This window comes from Phymastichus coffea, unplaced genomic scaffold (genome assembly GCF_024137745.1).
Source record: "Phymastichus coffea isolate CEN01 unplaced genomic scaffold, Cenicafe_Pcof_1.1 PCOF00077, whole genome shotgun sequence".
Classification (NCBI taxonomy): domain Eukaryota; kingdom Metazoa; phylum Arthropoda; class Insecta; order Hymenoptera; family Eulophidae; genus Phymastichus; species Phymastichus coffea.
Genome location: NW_026706888.1, coordinates 628,555 through 645,490, shown reverse-complemented (window position 1 = coordinate 645,490; position 16,936 = coordinate 628,555). Strand labels below are relative to the sequence as shown.

At 36.6% G+C, this 16,936-nt stretch overlaps 1 protein-coding gene across 9 annotated transcripts in view; it reads left to right on the top strand.

Annotated features, from left to right (window-relative positions):
* The window catches only part of LOC131668423 (diacylglycerol lipase-alpha), a 72,703-nt gene that overhangs the window by 43,311 nt on the left and 12,456 nt on the right, over window positions 1–16,936 (top strand). For 8 of the 9 annotated variants that reach the window (XM_058942564.1, XM_058942563.1, XM_058942562.1 and 5 more), the window contains 5 exons: window positions 5,344–5,555; window positions 12,998–13,099; window positions 14,986–15,169; window positions 15,729–15,813; window positions 16,211–16,539. In XM_058942564.1, the coding sequence (XP_058798547.1) occupies window positions 5,344–5,555; window positions 12,998–13,099; window positions 14,986–15,169; window positions 15,729–15,813; window positions 16,211–16,539 (912 nt within the window). The remainder of the gene's footprint in view (window positions 1–5,343; window positions 5,556–12,997; window positions 13,100–14,985; window positions 15,170–15,728; window positions 15,814–16,210; window positions 16,540–16,936) is intronic. The other variant, XM_058942566.1, reaches the window with a different exon arrangement.

Below are 16,936 nucleotides of genomic sequence, written 5' to 3'. Positions count from 1 at the left end.
GTACTATCAGTCACTCGGAATCAGTTTATCCTTTCCTAAAAACAAAAATTTCCTTGCTCTTATCTCATTCCCTGTAAAGCCACGCTTTCTTTCTTGGGACTTTAGCGAAATCAATTAAACCTGACTATTCATCAAGTCTGGAAGAAAGAAAAAAGGAACAAAAAACAACAGCTTGGCAAAGTAGATTGCGTCAATTATCTTTCGTCAGCTGTACGAAAGGACGATAAATGAAAGAAGTCACACCAGAGATTTCTCTATTTCAGTCTGACTTCAGCAATTTTATTTCAGTTAACGTAAACGATATCCACCTACATCGATATATCTCCTTTATGAGCTTCCGCCCATTCGCAATTTTTCCTTATTACATCTCCTACGTTTTGCAGGCCTAGCAGAGGTTCGTCTTACATTTGCCAATCTGCCGGATCAGCTTTATTTGCTTTTGTAATGAATTAGAGGCTAGAAATTTTACTAGCTCTTTTAGCATATCCTTCCATTTAGAAGCAATTAACTAAATATAAGAAATTCTATTAGCAATTTTATTTGGCTAAAGAAAAATAAATTATAAAGATATATTAATCACACCTGATGCTCATCTCATAATATTTCCAATTTCTTCTCCAATAAAATAGAAAAATAACAACCACTGATGAGTTTTTGAAAAAGTTTGTTAGTTTGATACTCTACAAGTAGTTCAAAAATCTTCATCAGTTAAAGTAGTTTGTCGAACTTAGCTCATCAACGAATTATTATTACGTTCAAACAAAGCAAAGAAGCTGCTAATAGAAGTCTGCTAATGGTAAGGTTAAGGTTATTTCATTCGCAAAGATTTTTAAATCTATTTTATGAAACCTTGCTGAAATGTGTGTGAGTTAAAGTCATTTTCCAAATTAAAAAGTTAATTAACATAATAGTTTACATATTTACTCATCAAATTAATTCTATTCCTAGCCCCTCAAAAAAATCAGGTCTTACAAAACCCTTTCATTTGAAACATCAATCTCGTTCGTTCACCGTGTCAAACATGATTCCTCTTTGAATGAAGGGAGTGTTTTATTCATAAACCTCGCGGTAATTCAAGCAAGCGAAGTCTACCCTATGAATAAACTCGGATTTCCTTTGAACGGGACACTCGAAAGTATGAATCGTATGCCTTGATAAATGCGCGTACCTTCAACGATTACATTCACGCTCCGTTGGGCGTAAAATCGGTCAACATTGCCATTACAAAAATGATTATAGTATCAATGTACCTCTTACATCTCCAACGAGGTGAATCGATCACGCTGCCGACTAGGTCAGAGTGTCAGAAGATGTCATGAAAAATTACTTGAATATACTGAAATTCGTTGCTAAATGTTATCGATGATACGAATTAAAAATTTCTAGTTATTTTTTTTAAAAACTCTTTCTTGTTTACGAAAACCGAATGTTCTTATGACCTCGGCTGCACGGAGAATATAAGCTGTCATAAGGTGTTCTCCGTAAAGTTTTATACATGAGCAATTCTTTTAATAAATTAAATTAATGTTACAATTATTTTTAAAAATTCGAAACAAAACCACCCAACATCTTGGCATTTTGATCTTTATCATTTTATTTTAGCGGAATTTATAGTACCTCCTCCTAACTACAAGTTTTTAATTAAATTTAAAAATATATATATGCTTCATTTTTCGACTGATCCGCTTAAACTGAATCCAAGTTTATAGTTTATTCGTAGGGTAGACTTTGCTTGTTTGAATCACCACGTGGTTTATGAGTGATCAGTCCCCTCATTCAAGAAGAAACGATAGTGCAAGCAACAGCCCATCCAGAGCTTATAAGGACAATTTATCAACACTTACAAAACGAAAATTTACGATTGCTGAAAAGATTCTTTGCCAAATTATAATTCAAACGAAAAGAGAAGGCGCAGGAAACGACGTTTGCGCGCTAAATTATCGTCCGATTACCGATTTGGCCACTGATACACGCGCATGTATAATGCGCGAACTTTTGACTTATGAGTTTCGCGGAAGGCTTGCTCTCGCTTTCCCCTTAGCAGTATACAACCAAAACTCGTTACCGCCATGAAGCTTGCGCTTTTGGGGTTGTTACTAGCATTCATCGTCGCGTATCTTTGCCTAGAAACTTTGACGCGGTGAATTTACATTATGAGAAAGTTTTTGTTTTTATTGCTTGTACGATTCTCGAGACAGCTCACTAGTTTATTAAACAGGTTTAGTTTTGATTAAAAAAGGATTTCACTGTAAGTGTTTTATTTAGAAGCTCTGTATGAAAGTTTAGTTGAAATAATTATTCATAGAACCTAAGAATTATGAATTAGTATTGTTCAATATTCTATCCGGTGGTATAAATTTGACATAAGCATTTACTTTCTCAGTGACGGAGAATCCTAAAGCTTACATGAAAAGATATCTTTCAATTTACCGAATAAGAGGGTATTTATGCTAAAACAGCAACCGAATCTATATTAAAATATCAATTTGGATTTTTTAATGTCTATTTTAGTAGTCTATCAATTAAATTCCAAATTTAAAGCGAATCGAGAAAACGACGGGAAGAGGTCAATGGCAAATTTTAATGCTGAATCTTTTAGATTATCCCATCGTTATAGTGGATACATAAAGATCAACTGCTCTCGGTAAATAAGCTCGATGGATTACCTTAATGGCCCATCTAGTTTTAACGGTCAATAAAATTGTAAAGTAGTCAATTTGATAATGTTTTATATTATAAATCGGCGAAAAATGTTCTAATGTGTATTATCTTATATAAATCGCTTTTTAATATTCATTACATATTTTAAATAATGCGCGTGATAGAGCTGCAATATTAGTATATAATACTATAAGAGCTGGTAGTATAACCACATAATTATTTCTTATATCGAATATCACATAAATCAATTCTTAAACTTAAAACTGAAAACTTAAAAACTATTTATTTCGCGTTAAAGGTCTTGTTGAACCTGTTAGAAATTGGTAAGTCATAAAAGATTAGGAAATTAGAAACTCTAACAAAAGTAATGTTGGATGAGTAAGTGAATTTTGATAGCTTTACATCCGATCTATCATCCTAATGTCATCATGATAAAAACACCACGTACATGATTATCAAAAAGAAGTTTTGAAAGTTACATTTAATTTTCAAAATATGAGAGCTTCCGTATAAATTTTTATTCATTAACCAAGAAAATAATGAAGGAAATGAAAATAGTTAGCACAATTATCTTTAATCACATTTTTTTGTACTTATTTAAATACTATTCTTGAATATAATTACAAGTATATAGAGTTTAAGAGAAGATAATGGAAATTTTAAATGACTGTTTTTATTTTGAGACTCTCGAATAAGATATTATCCTTTTGACCATGTAATTGAAATATTTAATATAAGACTTAATATTTTTTGAATAATCTGAAATAAATTTGATAATTTGAAATTTGACTGAAAAAAAATTGAATAGAAAAGTTAAAATACACAGTGGTAATTAAATATCTAGCTGTATAATGAAATTCTAGCTGCACCTTACTTCATCGCAATTTTCCATGTACAAATTTGCCCGTGTTTTTTGAATTATCAGTTCCGAATTAGTGAAGCTTGTTTCGAAAGTGTAATAACTTAATTACAATTTTCAGTGGATAATTCCATTAAAAAGCAAAATTTATTGAATATCAAAGTTGTATTTAAAGTAAGAAATAGCATGCTTCCAGAAAACAAATACTTTGAACAAAATGTATTTCTTAATTTCATCGAATTAAACTACCACTATCAGATCCCATTAACCTTTGCGTCACGCAGAGATCGCACATAAATGCCGTATTTTACCCGTTACCATTAAAACCCAATGTTTAAACGTAAACAGAGAAAAAGCCTCGATGACAGGCAATCAAGCGAGCACCACGAAAATATCGGCAGACTCATAACTCTCGCGCGCCGACGTTATTTTTTAGCGTGGCGTCGTGTCGACGATGCTATAGTTAACCGCCGCTCACGTGTGTCTGTGAATTTCTCTCTATAATCGATTGCAGCGGAAATAGATCGAGGTCGACGTGTGCACAATCGGAAGTTACAGCGCTTGCAACGTTACGATGAGGTTTGCCAAGTGTTACAACCGTTGGATAATAGCCGATGGTCGAGCAGCATGGAAATATCTTGTAATAAATGTATTTTTACTGTAGCGTTACTTCAGAAATCTTGTATTTACAATATGTTTACAACATATTATTATTGCATTCAATTTACAATTATATTTGTACCTATCACAGCTCACGCGTTGAAAGAAAGAATGCGACAACATTTTCATGTAATAAAATTACTTGACGCAAATATTCTGTCTTCGGAAAACATACTTTTGCTCTTGCGAATAGTGAAATTTGAAATCCCATTGAAATGTCAATGTGTGCAGCTTTTCTTGTACAGCTTTCATCGCTATCATAAATGAGAAGCAAGCAACCTTAAATAGAGAATGTTGGTCAGCAAAAGGATAAAATTACGTGAAAATGAAAAAGAAGCGAGAAGTTCTTAATGACGCGTAAGCATATACGATCAAAGAATTATGTACGTATAAAACCGAGTGCGATTTAATTGATCGAGCGACCGACTACGGATTGACCATAGTGTGCAGCGAAAGTTGGCTAATTTGTTGCGTGGGAGACGCGCACACAGGCACGATTAATTTAATCACCGATAGCCGTTGGTACTTTGAATGCACTCTATTGACTATGAAATTTGCGACCGTTCGAGCGCGCATCGATAATTAAATTAGAATTATCGCGCACGCAGCTATTTAGCCGGAAATTTATGTTATCGACGCCCATACGGAAGCTTAGATTGCAACGAGAAGTTATAAAATGTAATGCATATTCCTGTAAGACAGAGGCTGCTGTTGCGATCGCCTCTAAATGTGTGCAGATGGCGATCGATAACGTATTTCCTCGTGGTGCTACGTTTCCCTACACGTATGCTATCAGCGTGCAACATTGATTTTCTTTTATTATCCTACTTGAGAAAGCAATACTTCGATTATTGTAAGAGTTTATCACGAATGCGCACGAGGCTTATTTGTACGATATAACGGTCGAAAGAAGATAAGTACTTCCGTGTCATTTATACTATAGCCGACTTTTATTTCCAGCATAAATATCTATTAAATTCAACGATAGTGCCAGGACGTCTCTCTCAAGACTCGCCTCGCAGATAAATACAGATTAAGGTCATATTTCTTCTCTGGCAAGATCTATTTTTCCACCCGTTAATCTGCAAAAGAAGACGTTTACTTTGCACACAATTTATTCGAGAAAGCGCTAATCGAATGTTTTTTCTTTGCGTGTTTTTCAGGGTGATAGTACTCGGCGTATTGCTGGGCGTTTTAGAATGGGACCGGAGCATGCAGTGCGTGCTCCTGCTTTGGGAGTACGTAATCGGTTATCTCGTCATCTTCGTAACATCAATGGCTGTGGAATTTGCTATGTGTCTACTAGCAACTCGTGGCAGTATTCTCGATACCGCCGCGCGTGCACCTATGCAGCATCTACTCTACATTAGGCTCTGTAAGTATTTAACGACAGTTAATTGATTAGATCGACTATACCTTTACTGCTGATTTCGTTAATGGAATCTAACAGATGTTAATCATGCGGAATATTGCTGAGTGTAACCGAGTTCGTTGGCTTTTTTCAATACAACAAGTTTCGCAAAGAGAAACAAATTGGAACGCAGCATGTTTTTTCACAAATACCAAATAAAGTCATTGTTTTGTGCCGCGGAGCGCTTCGTTATTACGAATTTCGAACGAGAGATCGTTAAGCTCCGAAAAGCACTCATTTGTTAAAAGCGCGAGGATGTATATTATTTAACCAACTGTATAAAGTAGATTGCACGCCCAAAGGAAAAATCATTTGATGTAACCAGCATAACAATCGTTAGTGCGATGCGCGTACAACACGAATCGATCGTACGAAAAATTTTATTTCCTAATTCCTAAAGTCGTCCGTAAATTATTCCAATCCCCGCATACTTTTCACCCCGTATTTACGGTCGAGGGCTTAAAAGACGATAGCTCGTCTTGACAAGTATAATACTTAATGCGGTCATTTGGCAAACCGTGACTGCTTATCTTCGCCTCATCAAAATTGACGATATCGTGATGGAGGTGGTCGTTCCTCTTTGCTAGTGGTCACGATTGTTAGATTTCGTCGTCAAATTTTACGCACAGTATCGTTTTCTGTTAATAAAGTCAGGCGACAAAAAGACATTTTATATCGTCAAATATAATCATCTTGAAGCTCCCTCGACGAGTTACGACAGCGAGAAATACTCGTCATGGTCGGGGGTGCGTAACATTTCAGCGCGACGACGACGACCACGCGAGTTCTTAATCATTTTTCATTGCCGTTAAATGTATCACAGGCTGAGTTCGAAAGGTATAGGCCAGCCTCTAATATCACCAGATCCTTCATCTCTTTTCTTCTCCGTTTCCCATCACGAAGCAAAATAAAGTCGGCGAGCTTGAATCGTTGAGTTGTTTGGTGCCGCAGAAACAATACATTATTGCTTCTACCTTTGCGCGCTGGTTTAAAATTTCAACGACTGTCGCATGAAAGCGAATAATTTATGTGACCGTCGACTGATGCGCTTTACGTGTTTGATCGATAAACCATGTGTAGCTTTCCTGGAAAATATATGTTAGCGCAAGTAAAGAGAGAGGAAATTTCAAGCCGAGGGTAAATAATTCAGTGAAAATCTCGTAAAATACGAGAACGCGCGAGAGATTTGTCTTGCATTTTTATACTCCCTTATTATTTATTTACTCTGTATATCGGCATAACAAAACTGTTCCTGCGATCATTTATTTTATTTCACTCGTGATACTACTTGATTTACGTCTTAGACCAAAAATCAACAAGAATTTCCATCAACATGGAAAACCAGAAAATATAATGTCGATTGTTAGGGTCGGATAATGTAAAGTTTTCTTTTATCTTCGTGTTAGTTATTCACTTTTGTAAGGGGTAAAATTGAATGAAAATAATCGACACAAATCTGAAGTACTCGTTTCTTATTTTTTTGATATATTGATATAAACCACTAAATTGCACTGATTTGCAAGCACAAATAACAGCAGGTAAATTTAAATTGTTCTAAACGGCTGGCATAAAAAGCCTTGACTTACGGGGGTAAAGAGCCATCGTTGTATAATGGAAATCAGAGGTACAAAATAATCACGCTTGCGTAAGATACTCCGAGGAGCGGCTCGCTTGTTCAACCGGAAAATTGCAGGCAAACGTGTTTGTGCGCTGCTCGCTGAGCTTCCCGCAAATTTTTCCGCTGGTCGCTGCCCCAATTGGGTCTTAGCTGCCGCGCGCGCCCCTTTTTCCCACTTCGAACCTTGTCTATTTTCTCTCGCTCGCATTCTTGTCCGCCAGCCTGCTGGCCAAAGGCTAGGCTCTGCGTCGATCTTGTCCGTACTAAGGTGACCATCGATACTGGGAAGCTCAGTTTCCCTTACAGGGCTCTCATAGCCTTCGCTAGCCACGTGCTTCGTAAAGCAGGTCGTGCTCAACGTTGAGCCCTTTCAATGCAACAAACTACTTTTCGTTGAGTTGCGAACGATCAGACACACCACTGCTCAGATTATCCTTTCTTTTAAATACGTACACATATATATTGCGATCTTCAGTGTCGCAAACCCAATCCACAAATCACAATATCATTACTATGTTATTTCAAGAATTTTGCTGATCGCGAGTTCGATAGACGAAAGGACCAAAAGAGCTGGCATTTTTGAAGCCCACATTTCAACGCGATTGTGCGTGCGCGTGTGTTGCTCCAAAGGCCGGACGGCACGCGCGGTCGAAGCCCTACAATAAAAACAAAGGAAACGGGATTGCAGACCTATAAAGATCTTTGCTAGGCTCAAAACGTCATAAAACGATGACGCGTCAGTACATCTGCAATCCATGTGGGCTTGAGCGGGTTTTCCCCACATTTTTATTGCCTGGCCTGTCGTCGTGCGCACGCTTATCTTGACGGAGTGCCCGAGAATATTTTTTTTTTATGGTCAGCATGTGTTCGAGCTGGGAATGAAGATTCGAGCGTCTTTTTACAACTTATTTTTTAACAGAGCATAAAATTTACATCAATAGGTGATATTCCATGTAACTTTGTCGAGAACGTGAACGTTTATATTTTACATTATTCTACTACTGAACTTTTTCTGAAAATATAAGTTGATGAAAAATATAACAGACAAGAATTTTGCCGTGAACCACAAACTGTGACGACAAGCGCTTCAATCATTTATAAAACGTGCAGGCTGGCGAACCATCGAGTCTCAAAAGTGAAATAACAAGAAGCGTATATTGCAATGTTTTTGGAGCATACATTTCGTACTCGCATCGAGCTAGGACAATATTTGGATACTCGATAATCCATTCAGCTGCATGATTTCCCATTTGAAGCTTTAAGAAATCTAAAAACTATAACGTCGACGTCGTCATTACGATATTCGGGGAATACATTAACATTTAGAAAATTTTAATTTCGGTATGAATAATTGGATACCTAATAGGTTTTATTTGACATTCACGACAGAATTGTCCAATCTAAATCAGCCATCAATTTAACTCATGCATATATTAAGATCGAAGTATTGAATTTCACTGGAATATCATCTAACAATTTTCATGCTCAAGTATTAAGCTCGGCTTTTAAAATGAAACCATGAAATGAATAAAACCATCACTTCACATCTCTTTGATAACCAACTCTATAAAGCGCTCCAAGCACATTCTCTGCTTCTCTCGTTTCACACATGCAGGTTGCAAAGGTGCGCGACATATATGCACATTAAGCTACCCTCGTCGCATCTTTGGTAATAAGTGCGATCGATAGCGCGGCGTGCGAAATTCCAATGCGCAGTGCTTTGCTGCCAATGATGAATGCGCAAGCGCATCCCTACGCATATGTATGAATGTGCCTTTGCGTTACGCGCGCAAGTTTTTGCTTGCGCGCAGCCTCATCTTTCGTCGTATTCGGCTGTGCAATTAATGCCAACGTCATATTAAAGTGGCAGATAGGAGCAGATCCATTGGTGTCTCTATCTCTTATACATTTCCATATCTCCTGTCATATTATACTCCGTGTGTAATTAGTACTTCCTCTTTTTAATTTCTTGTACTTTTTTCAATCGAGGTGGCATAATGAAAACTTTTTAATTCGCTGGAAATGAGTTGAATTGAATTGAAGTTTCGATCAAGTTGGCATTGATCAAAAGGGTGATCGATTGTCACGTACCGGAATAAGAAAAGCATTAATTCCATTCGAGTGATCTTTACGTCTTGATTTATAGCTCATGTATTGAACTGGAAATCCGTGAATCGGCTAAGCAATGTTTTAAAAAATTATAACGTTTTATTGTTGTAAGATAGCGATATAATCCGATTAATGCTGGAATATCCATTTTCATCGACATTTTAGTAACATACTCTTATATATGAAGCAATAACTCATCTACGTTAATCATATTTCAAACTTTCCAGGCGTACACCATGACATAATATACGCTGCATATGCATTTTATTTCATATCAAAGAAATATAAAAAAAATTATTTAATGATGCGCTCTGGTAAAAAATAATATGCAGAGATCATAAAAAGCATATCTAACATATACAATGAAGTGTATATCTTATCATAAAAGCCACCTCAGTTGACAAATATTATATATATAGCTATAGTAGGGCTGCTATATATCCTCGCGGGACGTTTATACTTTTTCTTTCTAAAAATAGTTTTCCATTATTTAACCGCTGCAGAGAATGAAGTCACGCGTAACCATGAATTCAATGTAATAGCAAATAACGAAGGTGATTGTGCTTTCCATTTTTTAATATAAATGTTAATGTTCCCAGTCAACATGACCAATGTGGAAATTAATGGCGCTTGTCGCCATAAATTCGCATAGTATTGCAATATATGATATGATCCTCGCCCTACAACGCAACCAACGCGCATCACAACCCTCATCCAGAAAAGAAAACTTCTTTGAATATTTTTTTTAATAAGAAGACTGGTACAAGAGGTGCCTTTATTAGTCTTTCGCTAGTTTGCGGAAATCGGGCTTGAAAGCTCGAGCGTTTTTTTGCAGGATTCCATGAATTATACCGGAATGTGAGTTCGGTTGGGTTGGATTGATTGGAAATAGACGTTTAGATTGTGAAAACAGCTGAAAATTGTACGCTGTCAATGTTTTCACGCAGCTGTTTTGGCTCGCATTCTACTCTCGTAGTTCGAAATTATTAAATTATGAATTCGTTTTTAAAGATTGATTAATAGCTCAAAGTAATTCATTATAGCATACACCTTTTCCGATTAAAATAGAAATTCACTTTTTTCAATTTACAAGCAGCATCTAATCCAATTTGATATACCGCTCAAAATGAGACTCAACAGCTTTCAATGAAAATGCGAAAGCAATTAGTTTTTCCTCGCACCGATGCAATTCGCGTATAAGGAGAAAATTGCGCGTTGAACAAAACTCATCAAACACTGCGTAACGAAGTGCTAGTACTTTTAATTTCGCCTGGAACCTAACGTGGTTAACGGATTTGTACTGTCGACATAGCGAAAAAGTAAGCATGAACGACATCGTTGTCATGGCTAGGTCGTAACAGGCATTTTTGAAATTAGCAAACCACTTTGTTGTCGGTAATCATTCAAGTACGAATTTTAATAATAATTTTGCTCCACTCCGAGTTATTGCTGTTTCCATGTTTTTATTAGGGAAGATGGTATTTTAATGGAGGTTTGATACAAACTGATGCGTTTACTTTATTTTTATGACTTTGTATTATAAAAAATATATAATGAAATTTAATCATTATAATAATCATTTTTAATTTGAAATAATTTGAGCAATCATTTTAATAATTTTTTTTAAATTTTAATGGCAAATCCGTCAAATTTTATCTTTAATTGATGAAATAGTTAATTCAGAAATTCAGTAAAATACATATATTGATCAATTTAATTCCGTCAGTACGTGAAATCGAATAGCGACGCCTAACTTTTGCCTTTCAAAAAAAAAAAAAAAACTTCATTAATGTTTTTAAAGATTAGGATTTTGCTGATTGTACAAAAGTTTTTTCTAAACTGTAAACAAATAATTCGAAAAGCCGTAATTTGAACATCGATAAAATTAACTAATGTCGCCCAACTTAAACAAATTGAAATTGATCATAGTTTCGATCATCCTGCTGTCTCCAAATTGAAAAGTCTCATCTAGTGACTCGATAAAATCATTTCAGAACAATCTACTACGCTTTCCCTTCAATACTATGAAATTGCGATGTCACGGGAATAGCAGCGACCGTCTTCTAACATGATATAGCCCTCAAACACTTGATAGAGTATATATAGAGAACGGAAGTATCGAAAAGTGAATTTCCGGGCTCTCTATCTCTCTCTCTCTCTCTCTCGAGCGTTTAAAGCTCATCTCGTGCTATATATAGTTTTATAGCGAAATAGACCTGCAGATGAAAAATTTCGTCACAAAGATATCTTGGACGAGGACCAAAGTGACCTTTCGACCGCCGACTACAAATTTTCATTAAAGTGCAATCCATTATAATGAATCTCCTTTGTACTTTCCTTTTTTAAGATACGCAATGGCTATTCTTTCATTAGCAAGTTGAGCTGTGAGCGTTGCCTTTCCTCGGAAAATATAAATTAATTATTTTCCGTCCATGAATTTTCTTTAGTTCGCTGGAACACGTAAGTTTTCACGTTCGGCAATTAAGTTTTTTGTTTGCAAAACACTTGAAAATCGTTCGAATTGAAATGTCGGACGAAACTCGATTGTCACTACTACTAATGTAATGTAGACTTTCATTTCTCAAATAAGACCTCAATTTCTTTAAAAATGTTTCGCTGCTGAAACCGATGTTTTCACTGACGCCTTTACTTTTCACTGTACCAAGAGAGATTTCCTGAAAGTCCATTTACAACCTATTTAACATGCAAAACCTATTTACATGCATATATCTACAAACATCGGCAAGCTCCAAGCTTAATTCTGCTTTAATTACCTTTGCGAGGATGGCGTTAGCAACATAAAAACGTTACACTATTAGCTGAAGCGCGGCAGAGTAAAGCTATACTTTCCGATCACGTGCTTACTTGGTTGGAAGACTTCGCGCGCGAAAGCGCGCAAAGCTGATTTATTCCACTGACTTTTTATTTGCTTTCCGAACGCGCTTATGATTTTCGCGACTGATTGATGATTTTTCTCTCTATCTACCTTTCTTTTTGAATTGTGATCGCAAATACTGATATGTGCGAAATTTGAAATTCCGAGCACGTTTCTTCTTCACATTTTTTTGGTGAGTATAAGAGAGTTTGCAAAAGAATTTCACGCTGTTAAGGATTTAATCTTAGCTCGTCATGTTCTCTCTCGTATACTTTATTCAGAGAAAAGTTTGCTTTATCATTTCAAAAATGTCACTTATACTTCATCTTTGGAAAGTTCACTCTATAAGAAAGTTCCACGACGTTGCATATGAAAATTGTTTAAATCTGCTGCATTGCATAAATTCTTCATGAGTATTATTTTTCAAGCAAATCGAAAGAGTGAATTAATTCAATCAGATCAACAGATAGTGCAGTAAAACATATCTTTATTCGTTCGAGCCGAACTGGGGCTGAAATTACTTGGAAAGTTTTCCTCCCCTCTGATTTAACGGCTCTCGAAAATCGATGAACATGGCCACGAAAGAAGATAATGCTAGTGAAAGCAGTAGAGGCTCAATTAATAAATGGGTATCTATGCTGATCACTTTTATCTCTTCGCTGTGCTGAGTTTTTTTAAAATTAACTTTGCAGATACGAAAGCTTTTATTAGTTAACAATGTAATAACGAGATTGGTTGAATAAACAAATGTAGCAACGAGTTTTTTAATAATTTACATAACTCTTCTTTCCTCTGTGATTGCAGTTTTATTAATAGTTGAAGCGGCATGGCTGAGCGCCGGTGTGACGTGGCTAACAAGGTTTTATCAGAGTTGTCCTGTGGACCGGGCGAAGGATGTTATGTTAGGTGAGTATTATCCGCAACTTTGAATTCGAAATTCAAATACTGGGTACGAATATTGTTGAATGGGGTGAGGCTGAGTGGTAGTATTAGGAAAAAGAAATACTTATACTTTGATTACACTTTAATTCTTTAATTTAACAACTAATCCAAAAGTAAAATTATAATAGATTATAAACAATGAGTTTAATTAAACGCTGAACGCAGATATAAAACTCTCGCTGAGCGGAAAACGCAGTTAATTTACAAACTAATGAAGGAAAATGACGCAAAGGACGGCGTACAAAAATCGAGACTAAAGGCTGCTGAGACTTAGCTAATGCCAAACGCAAAATACCAACACTCCTAGCCCTCAGCCAAAGGCTAGAAGTCTCACTTGATATCGCTATCGCTATCGTCGCCGCTCCCGCCGTTGGATCTCAGTTGTGAACAGCCTGTGCGCGTCTCGCTTTTCACTCCTGCTCCCCAGATCACTCTTCTCTTTCGCCTAACGGCCTAGGCTAGACTTTCAATACCCTTTACCGTGCCAGGATCATGGGCTAGACCTGTTAATAGCCAACCTGGGTAACTCGCGATGCCCGGAACATGTCCTCGTGGAGTCTAAAGGCCTTCGAAAGTCATGAACCATCCTCCAGGCCGACTAAAAGGGCGTTACGGCAACGACACGCATTGCGCTCTACGTCATCAAGTTAACGAACGAGAAAGAGTAAATCGCTCGCACACATCAGCCCGTCCACCAGCATGTGGCTGCTTGTTACGTTTTCGAACATAGTTTTTCTCGCAACTTAAAATTAATATAAATATATTGCAGTTGAGCTATTTTATGACGCACCCGTGCTTTAGACGCAAATATAACAACTCGCAAGCCCTGGGCTCATATTTCGATGCGGTCCCCGAATAAGGAAGTGTGGACTTCGATTCAAGTGCTAGAAACCCGGGTCATTATGCGCACTTGCATTTCTTCGCTTATCATTACCAGATGTTTGGTCCCGCGGCCGAACTACAAGCGGTTATTTTTCCTCCTTACCTGTATTTTTAGTGTCGTTAATAATTATATGTGTTGAATGATTGAAAAGTCTGTGAAAAGCTTTTTTCCTTAAATCGACGACAGGGCTATTCGAACTAGTCAACTAGGAACATCGAACTCGCGTGCGCTTTATCTGAAATCTAAATAAAATATAGACGGATAAGTTCCCTCCCGGTTAAAATGTAAATGCATTCGACCCAGAAAGCGAGATTTTCTTTCCGTTCAAACTAACGGTCGTGCCAAACAACAAGAAAGAAAACTATAAGCTCGTAAAGATATCGACATTTATCCAAAACAAAGTCATACTCGCAGAGTAACGAGACGTAATCGCGACCTCAAATTAAATTCTAACGTGGGGATTCCTTGCCAATCGACTTGACGTCGTTACAGTTTATTCTTTTCCTCCCGCGAAGAAGAACAAAGGCGGAACGTGCCTATAAGGAAATTTTTGGCGGAAGTTCAAAAAGCTGACCAAGCAAGAAAGAATAGATAGAGAATAGAAGGAGAAAGAGAGAGAGGGAGAGAGAGAGAGAGAGAGAGAGAGAAAATTAAGGAAAAATACGCTATGTGAAAAGTAAGGCTAATGAAACAATACATCCTAAAGCTTTACCTGCTCGCTCGTAACTACGTATTTCGCGGAGTTTGTTGATGTTTGATGTTTGTTTCCACGAAGCTTGGCCCTTTTTCGACGAATTTTATTCTTCGAAATCTTTTCTAAAGCTTTTTTTATCTACGCTGGGAAATGCATTTTCAGAAATAAAAAATGCTTAGTAACAGTTTGACGACACTCAAGAGCTTCAGGAATTACGTTTCTGACATTGCAAAGAAAAAAGAATGAAATAACGTTGCCATCTGATGTTTTTAGGTCTGGTGATATGCAATTGGTGTGTGCTGGCGTCGGTGCTGGTGACCGTTTGGTGTGTTTATGACACCGCGGGCAGGTCCTGGGTGAAAATGAAAAAGTATCAGCGAAGCATGCGCGAGGCCGAGACTCGGGGCGACAGAATGCACTACAAGCGCAGCGGCAGCAATCGAAATTGGCGACAACGGTAACAACTACGTTCTTTTCTTGTCTTCCTTTCTCACTCTCCCATTTGTGCTGCTCTTTAGCTGGGCGTTCTCTCTCATTTCCTTTTGTTCTTTTTCACAAGGGAATGTAGCCAAGCAATTTCAACAGTTCCGTATGATATTTTTTAACTGATTGTCATATTTTTATAAATTATTTATTTTTCCGTAGATAGGTCAGAAATATATGTTTTACTTTTATCGCACAATAGTAATGTAAAAAAGTCAACCCAACTCTATTTATTTTTTTAAAGCAATATATGAAGTTCTAGACGATTACCGTCAGAGAAAGAGAGCGGAATCTCATTTTAAGAGATCAATTCCATCCCCCTTTTGCCCACATGAATTCTTCCGTATTTGCCAGCACACTGTGCACTTCGCTGCTCTCATCCTGTTTGATGCTGACGCATTAACTTTTTAAACTTCTTTTCCAGTCCTCTTACGCTACAAAAAAGACAAACATATCACTATACTTCAAACCTTAACAATTGATTTTGAATGTCTCTGCGACCATGTAAAGTTAAATTTTGTTTTGCTTTCAAGAAAAGTGTTACGTGCATATCAAGACAGCTGGGACAATAGGTGTAGAATACTTTTTTGCTGTATTGGCAAATCCGACAGAAATAGGGTGAGTATTAAAAATTCATGTGGACGCGGACTGTTGGTTGACGCGCGATCGATTTAGTGTTTTTCTCGAACTGTATATTTTATTAGAAAGCTGGTCTCATAAGCTCAACAGCTTTTTTTAATAAATTTTGCAAGAGCGTAGTCTATATTATAAAGGTGTATCTATCATATAGCTATATTTCGAAAATGAAATTTAGCGAAAACGTATTGATGAAAATATTTGTATACGACTCCAACAAACAAGAAAAAATTTCTCTTCTGTAGGCTGGTGGTTAATATCAATTAATTAACAGATTATTGTAAAATACAATATAAAAAAGTTTTCTTTTATATTAAAACATGAGTAACATACTGAATCAAACTACAGTCTTTACTAATGAAGCTCTTTTCTATTGCAGAACTCATTCGCTGACATAGCAAGGCTACTCAGTGATTTCTTTCGCGATCTGGATGTTGTACCGTCGGATGTAGTTGCAGGTCTGGTATTGCTGCGAAAATTCCAAAAGATCGAGCGCGAATTAATTGTGAAACAGCGTAAAAACGACACATACGAGTTTCTATCGGGAGTGCCAGTGACGTCGCATACCAAATTTCTCTCGCTCACCGAGGATGGTGATCTACATCACTTACAGTCGGCCATTCATTACATGCACTTCGCTCTCGCGGCCTACGGCTGGCCGTTATTTCTTGTCAATCACTCCACAGGATGCTGTCAATTATGTACCAGGTGCGTGCGTAAAACTTTGTTGTTGTATTTCACACCGATACAAATTAATTGTTGAGAAATATAATAAAGTTGAGTAAGAATATTTGGCATACAGTATAATTGTGAAATCGTACTATTAAAAAAAGTGAGAAAATTTTAGGGATTCAACTTGAAATGAATTTGAGGATGAATTAATCGGTGTAAGATATATTACATATATTTCGATGGTCGTTTATAATATATTTTTCATTCTCAGAGTCAATCTAGAACTCTTTTTTAGTGTGCGATAATTTGATTTTAACACGTTTTATTAGGTTTTATAAATTTTGTTTTAACTTTGGCGTGCATAATTGTTTTCGTAAAGCGAATATAACTTTTTCTATTTGTAATGAAAAAAAATTTTGTTTGTGTTTTTAAA